Source organism: Danio rerio, chromosome 10, assembly GCF_052040795.2.
Source record: "Danio rerio strain M-AB ecotype USA chromosome 10, GRCz13ab, whole genome shotgun sequence".
Classification (NCBI taxonomy): Eukaryota; Metazoa; Chordata; class Actinopteri; order Cypriniformes; family Danionidae; genus Danio; species Danio rerio.
Genome location: NC_141030.1, coordinates 47,783,589 through 47,802,500, shown reverse-complemented (window position 1 = coordinate 47,802,500; position 18,912 = coordinate 47,783,589). Strand labels below are relative to the sequence as shown.

The window sequence follows — 18,912 nt, the reverse complement described above, 5'->3', positions numbered from 1 at the left end:
CCTATTTGAACATTAAAGCTCACGTTAATGACTTCAGATGTGCACTGCTCTTTGCTCGTCGCAATGTGCGAATGAGATCAAGTGCAGACCGCATGCTTCTGACATGCGCCGCACACACACGCACATAAGCATGCGGCCTTTCGCGCTTTTAAGAGCAACAAGTGGGTGGTAAATAATGGAACAATCGTTTATCTCGATTAATGGTTTTTCATAATCGTTAGAAGCCATAATCGAAATCAGATTTTCGATTAATTGCACAGCCCTAATGCCTAAACAACTATGTTAACCCATTAAAGTAAATCATACGTGTTTCTCCTCAAGGTGAGAGCCAGTTTGCGGACGTTTGTTCCTGCAGAACAGAAGTACATCGAGGAGGAGGCGAAAGTCTCTAAACAGGTATGGCTTTAAAGAGAGTGGGTCACACTATACAACTAGGTTTCATTCATTTTCTTTTCGGCTTAGTCCCTTTATTAATCTGGGGTCGCCATGGTGGAATGAACCGCCAACTTATGCAACATATGTTTTACACAGCGGATGCCCTTCCAGCTGCAACCATCACTGGGAAAAAATCATGCATTCTCATTCACACTCATACACTACAGACAATTTAGCTCATCTAATTCCCCTGTAGCACATGTGTTTGGACTGGAGGAAACCCACGCCAACACGGGAGAACATGCAAACTCCACACTGAAACGCTAACTGACCCATCTGGGACTCGAACCTGAAACATTCTTGCTGTTAGGCCACAGTGCTAACCACTGAGCCACCCCCTATTCAATATACAAATGTGAAATAAATAATAAATAACACAATATACAAATTGTAATCGTTAAAACTATAAATAAAAACTACAATCTAATACGAAAGAATACTAAAATATAGTATATAGGTGCATTTTGTGTGTGTGTGAGTGTGTGTGTGAGTGTGTGTGTGTGTGTGTGTGTACGCGCACTCCACATACAAATACGTGTCCCACACTGCACACAAAAGTAGAGTATTCAACACATACAAGTAAAATAACTAATAAACAACTCAACATTAATCGAACCGTTCCTCCGATCCAAATTAAGACTATAAATCAAACACTACAGCTTTAATACTCAACAATACTAAAATATAGTATATAGATTAATTTGTGTGTCTGTGAATGTAAGTGCATGCGTGTGTGCATGTCAAGTCCCCATATGAGAATACATGTCCTATTCAGCATATCAAAGCAAAACAGCTAATAAACACAACATTCAGCAAAGATTTCTGCAATCTAACTGCTTCAATTCAACATGCAAATTGAAATCAAGTACAACTATAAATAAAACCTACAACTTAATGCTCAATATCACTAAAATATAGTATGCATGTGTGTGTGTATGCGTCTGCACACGTAAAATCTCCACATATAAATACAAATCCCATTCATCATACAAAAGTTGATTAAATAATAAACAACACAACATTAATCAAACTGTTCCTCCAATCCAATATATAACCTAAATATTGGAATCTATAAATGAATACTTTTGTACACATCAAATAAGTGACTCTATTATAAAACATGAATTAAAACTGTAAATGAAAAATAATACTTTTATATATTATATTCCAATTTTATGGGGCTCAAATAATGTTTTGTGTGTTCGTGCATGTGTGTGTGTGTGTGTATAAAGTCTCCACATACGAATACATGTCCTAATAAACATACAAATGTTAAATAAATAATAAATAACACAATATACTAACTGGAATCAATTAAATCTATAAATAAAATTTACAATCTAATACTCAACAACACTAAAATATAGTATACAGATCTATTTTGTACAGTCTATGATACCTTTTTGGGGCTCATATAATGTTTTGTGTGTGTGTGTGTGTGTGTGTACACATCTCCACATACAAATACACGTCCTATTCAACATATAAACGCAAAATAACTAATAAACACAACATTTAGGTTTCTGCAATCTAGCTGATTCAATTCAGTATGCAAATTGTAATTAATTACAACTATAAATAAAACCTACCACTTAATATTCAATAATTGGAATCTAAAATTGTAATATATCAAATAAATTTCTCTAGTATATGTATAAATAAAGCTATAAATAGAAAGCACAACCTAATACTTAATAAAACTAAAATATGTGTACATCAATAGTAAAGTGTGTGTAGGTGTATGTGTGTGTTAAATCTACAAATACATGTCCTACACAACATACCAAAGTATTATAAACACAACATTAATTAAATTGTTCCTTTCATCCAATTTAGCAATTAGAATCATTTGACATGATAAATAAAACAGAAAGTAATACTCAATGATGATAAAAACATATGTATATCCCAATTGAGTGTGTGTGTGTGTGTGTGTGTGTGTGTGTGTGTGTGTGTGTGTGTGTGTGTGTGTGCATGCATGTGTGTGTATAAAAATTTCCAGATACGAATTCATGTCCTATTATAATATAATATAATGTAATAAAATAAAATATGATAAAACATAATATAATATAAGTAAACATAATATAATAAAATATAATAAGAAATATAATATGATAAAATATATTATAATAAAATACAATATGATAAAATATAATATAATAAAATATAATAAAATAAAATAAAATATAATATGCTAAAATATAATATAGTAAAACATAATATAAGGAAATAAAATATAATATAATTCGATAAAATATAATATAATAAAAATATAATATAGTAAAATATAATAAAATAAAATATAACATAATAAAATATTATGTAATTAAATAAAACATAATATAATAAAATATAATATGATTAAATATAATATAATGTAATTTAATATAACATTATAACTTGTAATATAATATGATGAAATATAATGTAATAAAATATAATATAAAATAATATAATAAAATATATTTTAATATAATAAAATATAATATAAAACATATAATATAATATAATATGATAAAATATAATATAATATAAAAAATATAATATAATGTAATTTAATATACTATAATATAATATGATGAAATATAATATAATAAAATATAATTTAATATACTATATTAAAAATAATATAATATAATATAATAGTATATTTAATATCTGTGAGACACATATATATGCTAATAAATAACACAGCAATAATGGAACCGTTGCTCTAACCTGACTGGTCCCAGTAAGTATATACACGTCTCAATATTCAGCGTTGTGTTTGGGACAGCAGCGGCAGCCCTGAATCGCAGCGTTTCCCCCTTGCCCTGCGCTCGAGCTGTTGAATAGAAATGTCAAGCGGGCCCTGCTGATGGAGCGGGGCCACCCCAGCGGCTCCGTCCCCTCATTGTTCCCCGCTCAATGTGCCTGCAGGACAAAAGCGCTGAATTGCAGGGGCTGGGCTGAATCAGGCGCTGTCACAAAAGCAGAACCGAGAGCTTCTTCAGGCCTTTATGCGCGTCTCAGTGAAGAGTTCAAGCGCGGGTTCGGCCCGTATATCTGACCCCGGGTGTCACTCAACTATGGGGAGTCGTACAGTTGTTGGATCGTTTGGGGAGTTTTGCACACCTTTAAAGGGATAGTTCACTCAAATATGGAAATTTACTCACCCTCGACTGGATATAATGAACTATTCAATTCATCTGTATCTTTCTATAGGATTTTTACAGGGTGTCCGCCAGGTCTTAAAGCACACCTGTCTCCAGAATCTGTCTGTAAAGTTTCATCTCAAAACACCCATCCGATTATTTATTAGACCCTTCAGAATATTGGAATTTCTGCTATGAACACTAGGGGCTCTATTTTGACTGTCTATGTGCAAAGTGCAGGGCACAAATGCATTAAGGGCGTGTCAGAATCCACTTTTGCTAATTTAAGGATGGAAAAATCCACTTTGCGCCATGGCGCATGGTCTAAAAGGGTTGAGCTTATTCTCTTAATGAGTTCTAGGTGTGTTTTGATAATAAACCAATCAGACTCTCATCTCCCATTCCCTTTTAAAGTCAGTTGCGTCGTGCCATATCGCATTTGCTATTAACAAGGCGGAATTTGTAAGTGGAAAAACTGAGCATTTCACTAGCAAGAAAACAGTTAAACAGAGTATCTGAGAATGAGAGATGAGCCTCCTCATTATTTACTTTCACTTTCGCTCTCGTGGACAGGGACACTTCTTGTATGCACAGACATCCATTAGCCTATACATGATTAATTTCGTTTATTAAGCACAAAGATTTGTTTCAAAACTATTTCTAAATTCAGTTCTAATTTCCAGCAAATGAATAAATTAACAATAATAACGAATTGTGCTCAGAAAACTGAGTTATATCCTAAAACACATGCTGTGCCCCATATGGTCTAAAACCTGACAGGTGGACAAATCTAAGCTTGTTTTTAATAAAACAAATATAAATATGAATATAATAATTAATACTGCTAATAATAATAACATTATACAAAAGCTAATTATCACACATAAACTAAAAAAGCCTCCCGAGATGATGAAGGCATGAAAGTATGGTTTTTATATTTATGTAGGCTTGTAATATTTTAATCCTTTATATTTACATCCTATATGTATTCTTATTATATCCTATATATATCCTTAATATTTTAATTCTTTTTCATTTGTAAAGATATTTGCGTATTGCTCTACATCTTGTGTGTATTAAGCAGTGTGTAAGCGAGGCGCACAACTAACGCGTTTTGCGCTGGACTTTTGACTGTCTTTGTTCTGGTCTATTATAGTTTCTCAAAATAGCAACGCGCCTCAACACGCCTCCTTTTTTCGAACAAAACGCCTATATGAGCACAAATGCATTTGCTATTTAAACATGGTGGCAGAAAACGTCAAAACGACTCTTGCTCCAAGCTGAAACTAGCAAACAACTATTACGTCGCGCCTTGCGCCACATTGCGCCGGGTGTAAATTAGGGCCCTATGTAGCTATGTCTCTGCCTCGGCTGCGTCAGATAAACAGCACAGTGACAGAAATGAAGGAGCAGATCTCATGTAACGTAATGGTACAGAAAGAACTTTCCCAATGATTATTTGATGTGTTTGTTGTGGAGTTAATTCAAGTCTTTTCGCAATGATGGATGGATGGATGGATGGATGGATGGATGGATGGATTGGGTGGATGGATGGATGGATGAATGGATGGTGGATGGATGGGTGGATGGATTGGGTGGATGGGTGGGTGGATGAATGGATGGGTGGATGGGTAGATAGATAGGTACATAGAACAATGGACGAATAGGGTGGATGGATGGATGGATGAGTAGATAGATAGATACATAGAATGATATATTGGTAGAACAGATGGATGGATGGATTGGGTGGATGGATGGATGGATGGATGGGTGGATGGTTAGTAGATAGGTACATAGAACGATAAATTGATAGAATGGATAGATGGATGGATGGATGGATGGATGAGTAGATAATTAGATACATAGAACAATGGACAGATGGATAGGTGGATGGATTGGGTGGATGGATGGATGGATTGGGTGGATGGATGAATGGATGGATGGATGGGTGGGTGGATGGATAGATGGGTGGATGGGTGGATTGATGGATGGATGGATGGATGGGTAGATAGATACATAGAACAATGGGCGAATGGATGGATGGATAGATTGGGTGGATGGATGGATGGATGGATGGATGGATGAGTAGATAGATAGATACATAGAATGATATATTGGTAGAACAGATGGATGGATGGATGGATGGATGGATTGGGTGGATGGATGGATGGATGGATTAGTAGATAGGTACATAGAACGATAAATTGATAGAATGGATGGATGGATGAGTAGATAATTAGATACATAGAACAATGGACGGATGGATAAGTGGATGGATTGGGTGGATGGATGGATGGATGAATGGATGATTAGATAGATAGATACATAGAAAGATAGATTGATAGAACGGATGGATGGATGGATGGATGGATGGATGGATGGATGGATGGATGGATGGATGGATGGATGGATGGATGGATGGGTGGGTGGATGAGTAGATAGATAGATACATAAAACAATAGATTGATAGAACGGATGGATGGATGGATGGATGTATAGATAGATAGATAGATAGATAGATAGATAGATAGATAGATAGATAGATAGATAGATAGATAGATAGATAGATAGATAGATAGATAGATAGATAGATAGATAGATAGATAGAACAATGGATGGATGGATGGATGGATGGATGGATGGGTAGATAGATACATAAAACAATAGATTGATAGAACGGATTGATGGATGAGTAGTTAGATAGATACATAGAACGATAGATTGATAGGACAGACGGACAAACAGACACAAAGTTAGACAGATAGATGGATGGATGGATGAATCGACGGACGGACGGACGGACGGACAGACAGACAGACAGACAGACAGACAGATAGATAGATAGATAGATAGATAGATAGATTTTTATTCAAGACAGAAATTAATCCAAGGACAGAAACGCAAGCTTAATATAACATAACACTCACGAGATATACCGCCTTACACTGAATGCAAAAGGTATTCCTATATATTTGCTATTAATGGGTTTCTAATGTTTAATTGTCTAACATCTCTCTGTGATATTGTGTTTTCTCAGCTGCTGCAGCAGAATTTTAACCGAGTGAAGCGCTGCGTCCTCTTCCTCATTAATGTGGGCTCCTACATCAACAGCTGCTTCCAGTGGGAGTCTCCACGCAGGAGTCTGTGCGCTTTCCTGGTAGGTGACAAAACTACAGTCGCTGAAATGACAAACACTGAGCTGATCTGATGATCACATGCACACAATAGGTGTGTTTTTGTGAATTGTGGGGACATTGCTTAGGTTTCCATAGTTTTTATACTGTACAAACTGTATTTTATATCAGCCTCCCTCCAACGCTATCCCTAAAACCAACTGGAAACTGTACAGTTTAACGTCCTGAAAAACAAGCTAAATCATTCTGTAGTGTTTTTATGCCATTCGGGAAATAAGGACATCAGCAATGCACTCATAATTCAACATCTTGTAATACCCGTGTCATGTCAGTTGTGCACTGTTTATGTCACACACACACAGACAGAGTGAGTCTTTGTATATAATAGTGTGAGTGTGGAGTGTGTTGTGTGAAGTGCTGGTAGTTTAGCGCTGAAGAACCCTTCAGTAGGTGTGATCTGTCAGACACTTCACACAGACCAATTCACTCGCATTCACACACACACTTCACTCCTCAGCCTGAAGGAGGAGCTGTAGACTCTCTCACCAAACACACACACACACACACACACACACACACACACACACACACACACACACACACACACACACACACACACACACACACAGCCGTTTCCCTCTATACCTGCTCTGGAAAATGAACTGACCGAGAGTTGAACTTACTGTTTAAACAGAGGAGTTCAGCTCTGGTATACAGCGACGGCCTGAAACTTTAAGGCTTTTTAGTTTGAAAACACTTAAGTTTTGCTACGGTTGCGCCATCCGTCCACACTACGCCTGAGTTTTCGAGCTCCAAAAACGGAGTGTTTTGGAAATGCTGGAGAATTGAAAGAATGCGCGATGTATTTGAGAACCGGGAGGGAGACGTGAGATTTTTAGGAGATTATCACTCGTTTGCGGGCATCCGGGAGTCTCTGTGCATTTGCGGGAGACTCCTGAAACTCCCGGGAGACTTGGGATGTCTGGAATGACCTCCCGCCCTTCACATAATTCTCTCTTCATATAGCCGTATGCCTGTTACATATCCATAAAACACTGTGATATAACCGATAGATAGGTACATAGAACGATGTATGGATGGATGAATTGGGTGGATGGATGGATGAGTAGATAGATAAATACATAGAACGATAGATAGAACGATAGATAGATCCATAAAACACTGTGATATAGCCGGGCTCGGATCGTATCGCTTTCTCACTACAATCGATCCACTCCAGAGTTCGTTTTAATCAAGCCGAGCCCACCTCATTCAGGCAATGTCCAGGCAATCAAGCGATTGATCTGAGTGTGATTGCTGGATTCACTCATGCCAAACGAACCGCGCTAACTGGGCAAACGAGACAAGTGTGAAACAAAAGTCCTTATTCTACATCCCTTAAAAATAAATTAATACTAAATACTTTGAAAATCAGGGTTGTTCCAACAAACACTAATTTCTTAATTAAAATGAGTAGAAACATGACAAAAAAATCAGAAGATCACAGGGAAAAAATACATTTGACTCAAATATTTTACTCAGGAATCCAGAAAAACTGAATTTTCAAGCAGTTATTAATGACCTAATATTGGGTATATATTAACTGTTTTTATTGCATTATTAATGTTAAGTGAATACGTGCAGATTCATTTCCTTATCGTTACGTTTTTATGATGCATTTACTTGAGTTGTAACACTTCAGTTTGCTGATGCTCTCAGTAAATATATCTGCTCTCAGTAATACATCATTGTCCTGATGGTTCAGATCTTTGTGGTGGTGGTCTGGAATTTTGAGATCTACATGCTGCCGCTGTCTTTACTGCTGCTGCTGATCTGGAATTACCTCCGGAAGGCCTCTGGGAAGGGGACGTGTGAGGGAAATGTGGTGAGTGTTTACTATAGTTGTTGTGTTGTGAAACAGCACAACAGATCAATTTGCTTACGTTACGTTAGTTGTTGTTACCAAAGCAACTGTAGAATCGCCACAACAGATCAATTTGTTCATATTACTATAGTTGTTGTTTCCATAGCAACTGTAGAATCGCCACAACAGATCAATTTGTTCATATTACTATAGTTGTAGTTTCCATAGCAACTGTAGAATCGCCACATCAGATTAATTTGCTTAACTTACTAGTTTTTGCTTAACTATAGCAACTATAGAATCGCCACAACAGATTAATTTGCTTGCGTTAGTATAGTATTGCGTTAAAATAGCAACTTTAGAATCGCCACAGCAGATTAATTTTCTTACATTACTATAGTTGTTGCGTTACCATAGCAACTGTAGAATCGCCATAACAGATTAATTTTCTTACATTACTATAGTTGTTGCGTTACCATAGCAACTGTAGAATCGCCACATCAGATTAATTTGCTTACATTACTAGTTTTTGCGCTACCACAGCAACTGTAGAATCACTACAACAGAATAATTTGTTTGTTGCTATAGTTGTTCCGTTACCATAGCAACTATAGAATCACCACAACAGAATAATTTGTTTATGTTACTATAGTTGTTCCGTTACCATAGCAACTATAGAATCACCACAACAGAATAATTTGTTTATGTTACTATAGTCGTTCCGTTACCATAGCAACTACAGAATCACCACAACAGAATAGTTTGTTTATGTTACTATAGTTGTTGCATTACTATAGCAACTATAGAATCACCACAACAGATTAATTTGCTAACATTATTATAGTTGTTGCGTTACCATAGCAACTGTAGAATCACCACATCAGATTAATTTGCTTACATTACTTTTTTGCGTTACCATAGCAACTATAGAATCACCACAACAGAATAATTTTTGCTTACGTTTCTAAAGTTGTTGCGTTACCGTAGCAACTATAGACTCACCACAACAGATTATTTCCAGTACTTCACTATAGTATGGTTCTAAAAGTATAAATTACTATAGTATTTTTTCATGTGGACAGCTGGACTATAATGTTTTTATTCCAGCTGCATCAGGTAATTAAATGTAGCACAGATACACCACCGTCCACTTACCTGCTGTATTTACTTATCGCATTTTCCAATTAAATTGTGTCAAATTAATTTCATGGCATGGGGAAATGCTGCCAATCGCACTAAAAGTCCCTGAAAATTAATTCCACTTTAATTGTTAAAAATAGCATGGTATGAGTGCTGAGTAACAGGGGGTTCATTTCCCAATTAGGCCATCAACATTGTAATTAAATGTTTTATTCGGGAGTCAAAGAGTCACAAGCGATATTCATCAGATAAATCTCAAAACAATAAAATAATAATTTTCCACTATTTTTTACAGAATTATCATTTTGACCAGCATTATTATTATTTTTATTGCTTCCTTTGTAAGCTATATTCCGGCTGGCTATCATTCCCACATTCAGAGCTAGATTGACAGTCTGTCACAAATGTGTGTGTGTGTGTGTGTGTGTGTGTCTGATATACGGTCTGAGGCTAATAAATGGCAGAAGAGATGTCATTAAATTGTCATCAGTCTTTATGTGATGTAACATGAGCGTTTAAATGACATTCAAAACTCCCCGGAGGGAAATATTATTGCTCAGAGGTTGATCTTTCATTGCTCTGGAGACTTCACGGAGACGCTTTTATGTTTTATTTAGATATCAACGTCATCTCAGATGTTTCTTTTACAACTGACAAAGAGACGTGCAAAACTGGATGGTTGAAATCTATGAGTATAAGTGCTAAAACAGGTTATCTTGGTTTTACAGACCTGTTATTGAATGTTTAAATTAAATGTTTACATATTTAATTGTAATTGTTGATAATTATTCAAGTAATTAGGACTAGCATATTTCCTATAGAGATATTTAAATGCATATCGGTAAAAATATTATAGATCTTAAACCAAACCAACCACCAAATTAAATGAACAAATAAACAACAAACAAAGACAGAAGAAGGTAAATACACACACACACACACACTTAGTTTTAATCAGTACAAATTAAATGTATGGTAATGTTTTAAATTAATGTTTTTAATTAAATGTATGGTAATTAAATGTATCGTAATGTTTGCATTACTTTTGGACAAAGCCTTATTTGATGTCACGTGTATTGAAAATATGAGAATTTTGTACAATTCTGACAGATGCAAAAAATAAATAATACATAAAAATATACATTCTTTATCAGCAACATTGCAGATGCCAAGTATCAAGGACGTATATATTATAAAAATTAATAATAATAAAAAAAAAACAGTCAACATGAGTATAATTTGGAGGAACAATGAATTGTCAATTCAAGAGTTCACACTTAGTTGATAATTGATTATAAAGCTTGTTTGGCATGCTGTCCTAGGAGAGAGCCCTGAGCTCATAAAATCCTCAGGCCCGGGGCTCCCTCCCGTTTGCAAGGCGAGAGGGGAGTTTGAGCTCAGGTAGATCTGGAGAACTCCCCTGCTGTGGTAGCTAATGAACAGATAGTGATCGCTCTTAAGAGAGAACTACTTACTAGGAGCATGTCTATGGTGCTGATTTGGATTAGTCAATTAACTTAAGCTGCATGGTTTTGGATGGTGGGGGGAAGCCGGGGAACCCGGAGGAAATCCACGTGAGCACGGGGTGAACGTGTAAATTTAGCACAGAAACTTCAGCTGGCTTGGTAAGGACTAGAGCCAGTGACGTTCTTGCTGTGAGGCAACAGTGCTAACCACTGGGCCACTGTGCCATCCCTCTAGGAAAGAAGGAGGAGTGGGGGTGGACGGGGGGATTCTTCAAAATGAAGATGGCTGTGATATGGAACTGAGGGTATTTATAGTGGCTTAGGAATCGTCTGATTGGTCAATCATGAATTGGATAATGGGGGGCCGGCCGCAAGCATTCTTAAGCACGTGATCCTCTCGAAATTACTTTATAAATAAACTTCACCAAATTACTGCCATTGTGTAAATAATATGTAATGATGTAATCCAAAATAAATGCAAATATTCCATTTAAAACAGTTAAACACAAAATGATTCGCCCTCCTGTAAAACTTAAATAATTTGTTTAATATTTCCCAAGTAGTGTTTAGCAGAGCAAGGACATTTTTTCACAGTATTTCCTTTAATATTTATTCTTATTTCTTTTTGTTTGACTGCAATATGCACAGTTTGTAAATGTAAAATCAGCACGATATATATATATATATTCCATTGAAAGTCTTATTTCTTTAAGACTTATTTAAGTTTTTTTATTCATTTTTTTTAAACATCAGGATCAATCTTTACACCCAAAAAATGACTTTTGCTGCTTGTCTTATTTAAAATGAGCTGAATCAACACAATTCTTATGTTTTTGGGGGGGCAACTTAATTGTTTTATGTTCAATTCACTTAAAGTTAAAGAAACAATTAAGTTAACAGATTTGTGTTTGGACAACATGAAGGAATTTTTTACAGTATAAGAAATATATAGTTTTTGATTGGCAACAGAAAAAAACGCTGTTGTCCAACGAATTGCCTAATTAACCTAATTAATTACAACTAAATATAAAAAACACCACATTCATAATTCATCATTTTTCTTATTGTCGCCTTTCTGATGTAGGAAGTGATGGAGGATCTTCTAGAGGACGTGGATGAAGACTCTGACAAAGAAGACAAGGTAACTTACATTTCTAGCCCTCATTATCTGCACAGCTCGTCAGTACTGTGCAGGTAAACCTCACTCCTCTGACCTCGAAAGGTGCTCTAGTGACAGACACTGGAGGCCATGGTCTTTAGCCTCCTTGGTAAAGCAACCAACTCCCATGCGGAAGGTCACCGGTTCGATCCCAGCTCGGAGCTGGTTCGGTGGCGTAGGACCAGCGGGGTTACATACTGTGCCCCATGTTCATCTTTGGGGGCTCCGAATAGGGCAGTTCAGTTGGCCGGCCCTGGCCCGGTTGGAATAAGTGTGCCAGAGCGCGGTTCAAGTGGGGTTTAGTGCAGTACGCTTGTAGTGTGAGTGCAACGTGCGCTTGAGAGCAAAACTGAAGACACGTCATCACTTTAGGGACTGTTTGATATGGATTTATTAATCATCCTCACTGTTCAATAAAACACAAACTGTTGTAGTTTATTGAGGTAGCAAACCCCTCACTGCACAACTGCTGCACCTTCAGCAAACCTCCTAATACCTGCAGCACAAGGACTTTATGATCACTTATGAGTGATCCACCACTCACAAAGTCCTCATGTCCATAAAGTCCAATTGTTCAGCAAAATATTTGACTGGGAGTCACTGCATCCCAGTAGGCCTATAGGTGTGTTATTTTTACTAAAGAAGGTGTATTATTTGAGTTTAGCACCAGAACTATTGAAACTGTATTATGTTAATTAAAAAACAAACAAAAAATAAAACAAAAAAAAGCACAGTATCGGGATCGGATCTGTATCAGTCGATACTCAGAATTTTGGCATCGAGATCGGATCGGTTCCAAAAAAATGGTATCGGTGCATTCCTAGTTCATAGTACATCCATCTGTAAATATCACCCATAGTTTTTCTATAACTGCACTTTATAACGTATACCTGTATCCTGCACTTGCAGGGTGTGCTCATTCATGCTGAGCGATGCATGTCAGTGCTTTTATTTAATTGCACCTGAAACTTGCATGGCCAGATATTCCCAACATATCCCAGATGTTCAACTTCAGCCGTTCTCCGCGTTCCCATAACCCTTTGTGCACCACAAAGCAGCCATTAGCGGCATGGCCTTTGACCCTGGGAGCCAACTTGCGTATTTCAGCACAAATGACCCAGACACCTGTTTTCCATTCATAAGGACCCCTCATAGGCCCGGGTTTAAGCCTGGACATATGTTTGCACTTATCTCATCGCCGGCTGCTCATGAAAATACAGCGAGGCTTCGGTATCGCTTAGAAATTGTTGCCGCTAATTTATGGGGACAATTGATTTGCTGAACTTAAGTTGTCGGAGAAAGAATAACACAACGTTCAGCCCGTCCCACTGACTTTGCATCTGAGGCCAAGGGGTTTAGAATAAATGCAGTCAAAATATTTGCTGTAATGTGTGTGTATGTCATCATTGCATAATATATAAATAAAATGCAAAAAAAAAAAGAAGAGGTAATTAAATAATAAAACATAAATATTATTTAAACATGCAATAAAAAGACAAATATTTTCAAAATATTAATAAAAATATCAAATATAAATAAAATGCAAAAAAAGATTAATTAAATGTAGTAAAATTGATTACATTTAATAAAAAACATGCAATAAAAAAGACAAACATGCAAAAATTTATATTAAAAAAATATCAAACATATATATGAATCAAATAAATAAAAATGGATCCAATAAATACCTTAATTAATTAAAATAATACAGAATAATGGTGAAAATAATTTCACAATTTAATTTAATTTAACTGTTTAAATGTGAACATAATTTTTATTCAATCCTGTGATTCATTGCTGTTATTTTTGACATTTATAAAATATTAAATTGCTCATATTACACTCATTTGCTGACTTATTTCTTGGTGTGTGTTAATGTTTGTTACGTTTCAAAAAATAGATGCAGAAATTAATAATAAAAAATATAATAAAAAAGCAGAAATAAAATAAATAAGAATAAAATAAATAAGAATAAAATAAACAGTAAAAATAAAATAAACAGATAAAATAAATAAGAATAAAATAAACAGTATTTTATTAAAATACAGAAAAATAGTCAAATATTACGGCGAAGCAGTGGCGCAGTAGGTAGTGCTGTCGCCTTACAGCAAGAAGGTCGCTGGGTCGTCCCTCGACTGGGTCAGTTGACACTTCTGTGTGGAGTTTGCATGTTCTCCCTGCATTCGTGTGGGTTTCCTCCGGGTGCTCCGGTTTCCCCCACAGTCCAAACACATGTGGTACAGGTGAATTGGGTTGGCTAAATTGTTCGTAGTGTATGAGTGTGTGTGGATGATTTCCAGAGATGGGTTGCGGCGGGAAGGTCATCCGCTGTGTAAAACATATACTGGACAAGTTGGCGGTTCATTCCGCTGTGGCGACCCCAGATTAATAAAGGGACTAAGCCGAAAGTTTTTAAAATGAATGAGTGAAATATTATAATTATAAAATAAAATTAAAATATATAAAACATTAAATAAATATTAACGAAAACTGAACATTATTGGGTTTGTTTTCGTGTAATTGCGTCATTCACAGGCCCTCTTCTCCATATTAATGAAGCTGTGGTTACTGGGATGGCAGACAGACTTGCTGCTTTTGTGTTAAGCTGCACAAACTAACCCTTTTATACAACTTAACCTTGTAGTCTGAAGAGAAAAGACAGAAGCGTCCCCTCCTCCACGTCTTTCAGTTCTCATAATGCAACTCATGTTACCTTTCTAGGGCTGCGTTTACACCGAATAAATGTGTTATAGTCACATCAGACACAGTTTGCAGTATATCCTAAAATCTGCACAAGATCAGATTTGTTGCATGTTCATTCTGAGCCGCTTGCAAATGTGCATTGTGATTGGACGCAGATCCGATATGCAGATTGCTTGTAAAACTTACTTAATACACTCTATTGTATAAATATCATTCATTTTCCTCCAGCTTAGTCCCTTATTTATCAGGGTTCGCCACAGCAGAATGAACTGCCAACTGTTCCAGCATATGTTTTACATAGGGGATGCCCTTCTAGCCACAACCCAGCACTGGGAAACACTCATTCACACACACACTCATACACTACGGCCTGTTTAGTTCATCAATTCCCCTCTAGCCCATGTGTTTGGACTGTGAGGGAAACTGGAGCACCTGAAGGAAACCCACACCAACACGGGGAGAACATGGTTCATATTAGTAAATACATTTACTAATTAAACTTTATTATCAAGTATAAAATTCTTCTATTTTTTCCCCCAATTTCTGTTTAACCAAGATTTTCTCAACACAGCCCTAATCTAATGTTTTGTGCAGCCCTAATGATTTCCAACTCATTGGTTTCAACAGGACTCTGAGAAAAAGGGCTTCTTGGACAAATTCTACGCAATTCAAGATGTGATTATAACAGTTCAGACCGCTCTGGATGAAGTGGCCAGCTTCGGGGAACGAGTAAAAAAGTAGGAATTTGATCATCTCATAACTTTATAGCATGCTTTTTGCATTGATTTCTTATACAGTGCTCAGCATAAATGAGTACAGCTTATTTTGAAAATATATCAGTGAATATAGGTCAAATATTTTGGTGCATTTAAACAAATCAGATTTATTAAACTGATTATATTATTATATTAATTTTTATATATTTTTTTTAAGATATATTATTTCTTAAAATAATATTTTAGTCATCAAATATCTTTAAAAAATAGAAAAATAATGTATTTAAGCCATGCCAAATAAAATACAAACTTCAACATTTCAACAATTTTATATATATTTTTTGCTTTTTATCATTTTTGCTCTTTTAAAAATTTTATTTAAGATTTTTCCCTTCACAATGAATGCAGATGATGTATTTTAGTGCATTTTAGCAAAACAAATGTGATTAAACAGATATATTAATTAAAATTCTATTTTAGTCACCAAACATCTTGAGAAATAGAACAATTGTGGATATGTAGTGTCATGCAAAATATTGCAAAAAAATAAACTACAACATTTTCTATATTTTTTATGTTTTTTTTTTTTTTTTTGCTTTTTTATTTAAGATTAAGTGAATATAAGTGTGAAATATTTGGTGCATTAGGGAAAAACTAATTTATTTAATAGATATATGTATTAAAATAATATTTTAGATTTCTAAATTATTGCAAAATTCTGCAAAATAAAAGTACAAACCACAAAATTGCAATATATTTATTTATTTATTTATTTATTTTTGCTTCTCATAATTTTTAAGATTTTTACCTCCTCAGTGAATATATTTTGGTTGCATTTGAGCAAAACAAATTGATTAAACAGATATATTTATTAAAATAATAATTTAGTCACCAGAGATTTTGTTAGAAATAAAAAAAGTATTTAAATTCATGCAAAATATTGCAAAATAAAAATACAAACCACAAATTTGCAACAATTTTATACATATTTTTTGCTTCTTATCTTTTTTTTATTCTATTTAAGATTTTTCCCTCCTCAGTAAATATAGACTAAATATTTTGGTGCATTTGAGCAAAACAAATTGATTAAACAGATATATTTATTAAAATAATATTTTAGCCACCAAACATCCTTAGAAAAATAATGCATTTAAATACATGCAAAATAATGCAAAAAAACACAAACTACAACATTTTTTTATATTTTTTGTTTGTTTTTTGTTTCTCTTGATTTTTGCTTTTTTTTAATTTAATATTTTTTCCTCACATATAAATGTGGGCTAATCATTTTTTGGTCATTATCGTAAGTTGTTTTTTTAGATAAGCTCCATGGTTGGCCTCAGTACTGACTATACTAATGTATATGCACAAATATAATATTGTAAAGCTTCCTGTAAAAAATATTAATTTAAAAGAGACATTCATTAGGGGTGTCCTCATACTGTATATGCTGAGCACTGTACTTAATGCACTGTTGTTTCTCTTTTTCAGCACGTTTAACTGGTCTGTGCCTTTTCTGAGCTGGTTGGCCATAACAGTGCTGTGTGTTGGTGCTACCATAACATATTTCATCCCACTGCGATACATCGTGCTGGTCTGGGGTGAGAAAAACGCCTTTACTATAGCTATATATGCTGGATAAGTTGGCGGTTCATTCCGCAGTGGCGACCCCTGATTAATAAAGGGACTAAGCCGAAGGAAAATGAATGAAATAAATTAGGAAATTACCAACGGCAACAGTTTGATGCATTTACCTTCAGCCCACAATCTTTAATTATGTTCGGTTTTTTGGGATTTTATAAGAAAAGGTCTGTGCACCTCTGATGTAAACCATATGGATATCCCACACAGGTATCAATAAATTCACCAAAAAACTTCGAGCCCCCTACAGTATCAATAATAACGAACTGCTGGACTTTCTGTCTCGAGTTCCTTCAGACATCCAGATGGTAAGTGATCAATAAGTGGTATATTTTTATACTTTAGCATGTCTTTAACTCTCTCAAAATCTGCTCATCAGGTTCAATACAAAGAGCTGAAAGCGGACGCCAATCAGAGTCCCAATAAAAAACGGAGGAACAACCCTGGATAAATAAAACGTATTACCCGTCTAAATCAGCAATTCAACGGAAAGACGTTAAGAAAAGGAGACGGCAAGACCTATTTCCATCATTATGCAGAATTGCACAACTATAATAGCACAAACAAATCAAATACAGTTCATAAAATGTACTTTTATTTATTTATATACCTATTTTTACTCTCTATCACTGATTCACATTCAGCATCATTTTTATATATACAAAAAATAAGAGCACAAGAAGTTCTGTAAATAAAGATGCTGCTGGACTTGAGCTTGTTTTATTCATGTGAGCTCAACAGCTCTTAGACATGTGCCTACCACAGATTAAACTCATTAAGTGTAGCTTTTACATTAAGTTTGGTTTGTAGTTTTAAAATATATGTAAATGTCAGAATGTAAATGTTAAAATATCAGAGTTTGTAGCTGTGTGCTGTTCAGATTGACTGCCCTTTGGTGATGTTGGGGGCTGTTTTTGCCCCATTGACTTCCATTATATTCACATTTATCGATTGCAAAGCCATGACAGCAGATAATCATGTGTTCTTGATTGTTGCTGGGTTTCCCTGTTGGGATTAAGTCATTTTTACTGTTGATCATCAGTTGTCAGCATTAACCCTTAAGATAGGCCTGTGCTGACGAGTCTGTCTTATGTATGGAGCTCATTGGTATAAAACAGCAGATTATCACCCGCTTCCAATGTCAGTCGATTGAATGGGCATTATCAGTGGTTATCAGCTGATAGATATGGGCCAGTAGGGGCCTTCTGTGCCTACTGGTAGGGTCAGAAAGTCATTATCATCCATCCACATTAATACAACGCAATCTCACGGCAATTCGTAACTTTTTGATTTAGTGGCTAATTCGTATAAATTTGTACGATATTATTCGTACAATTTAGTATGATTTTCTCATCACCCAATGACTGGTGGGGTTAGGTGCCACACCTCCTTTTTAAAATCGTACATTTTCGTACGACTGAACTCGTATGAATTTGTTCGAATTAGCCACTAAACTGACAAAATGTAAAATACTTACGTTTCCTCGTGAGATCAGCTGTTTAACACTTGTGTGCTGT

General features: G+C 35.3%; 1 protein-coding gene and 1 long non-coding RNA gene across 6 annotated transcripts in view; one reads left to right on the top strand and one right to left on the bottom strand.

Moving 5' to 3' along the window:
- The window catches only part of mctp1b (multiple C2 domains, transmembrane 1b), a 69,604-nt gene extending 51,501 nt beyond the window's left edge, over nt 1-18,103 (top strand). For all 5 annotated transcript variants that reach the window (XM_087271351.1, XM_087271349.1, XM_087271350.1 and 2 more), the window contains 8 exons: nt 322-396; nt 6,610-6,729; nt 8,472-8,591; nt 12,261-12,317; nt 15,666-15,775; nt 17,246-17,355; nt 17,606-17,703; nt 17,775-18,103. In XM_087271351.1, the coding sequence (XP_087127477.1) occupies nt 322-396; nt 6,610-6,729; nt 8,472-8,591; nt 12,261-12,317; nt 15,666-15,775; nt 17,246-17,355; nt 17,606-17,703; nt 17,775-17,846 (762 nt within the window). In that variant the 3' untranslated portion in view covers nt 17,847-18,103. The remainder of the gene's footprint in view (nt 1-321; nt 397-6,609; nt 6,730-8,471; nt 8,592-12,260; nt 12,318-15,665; nt 15,776-17,245; nt 17,356-17,605; nt 17,704-17,774) is intronic.
- LOC147842214 (uncharacterized) overlaps nt 1-18,912 on the bottom strand; it is a 115,981-nt gene that overhangs the window by 61,142 nt on the left and 35,927 nt on the right. The gene's annotated exons all lie outside the window — the stretch shown is intronic.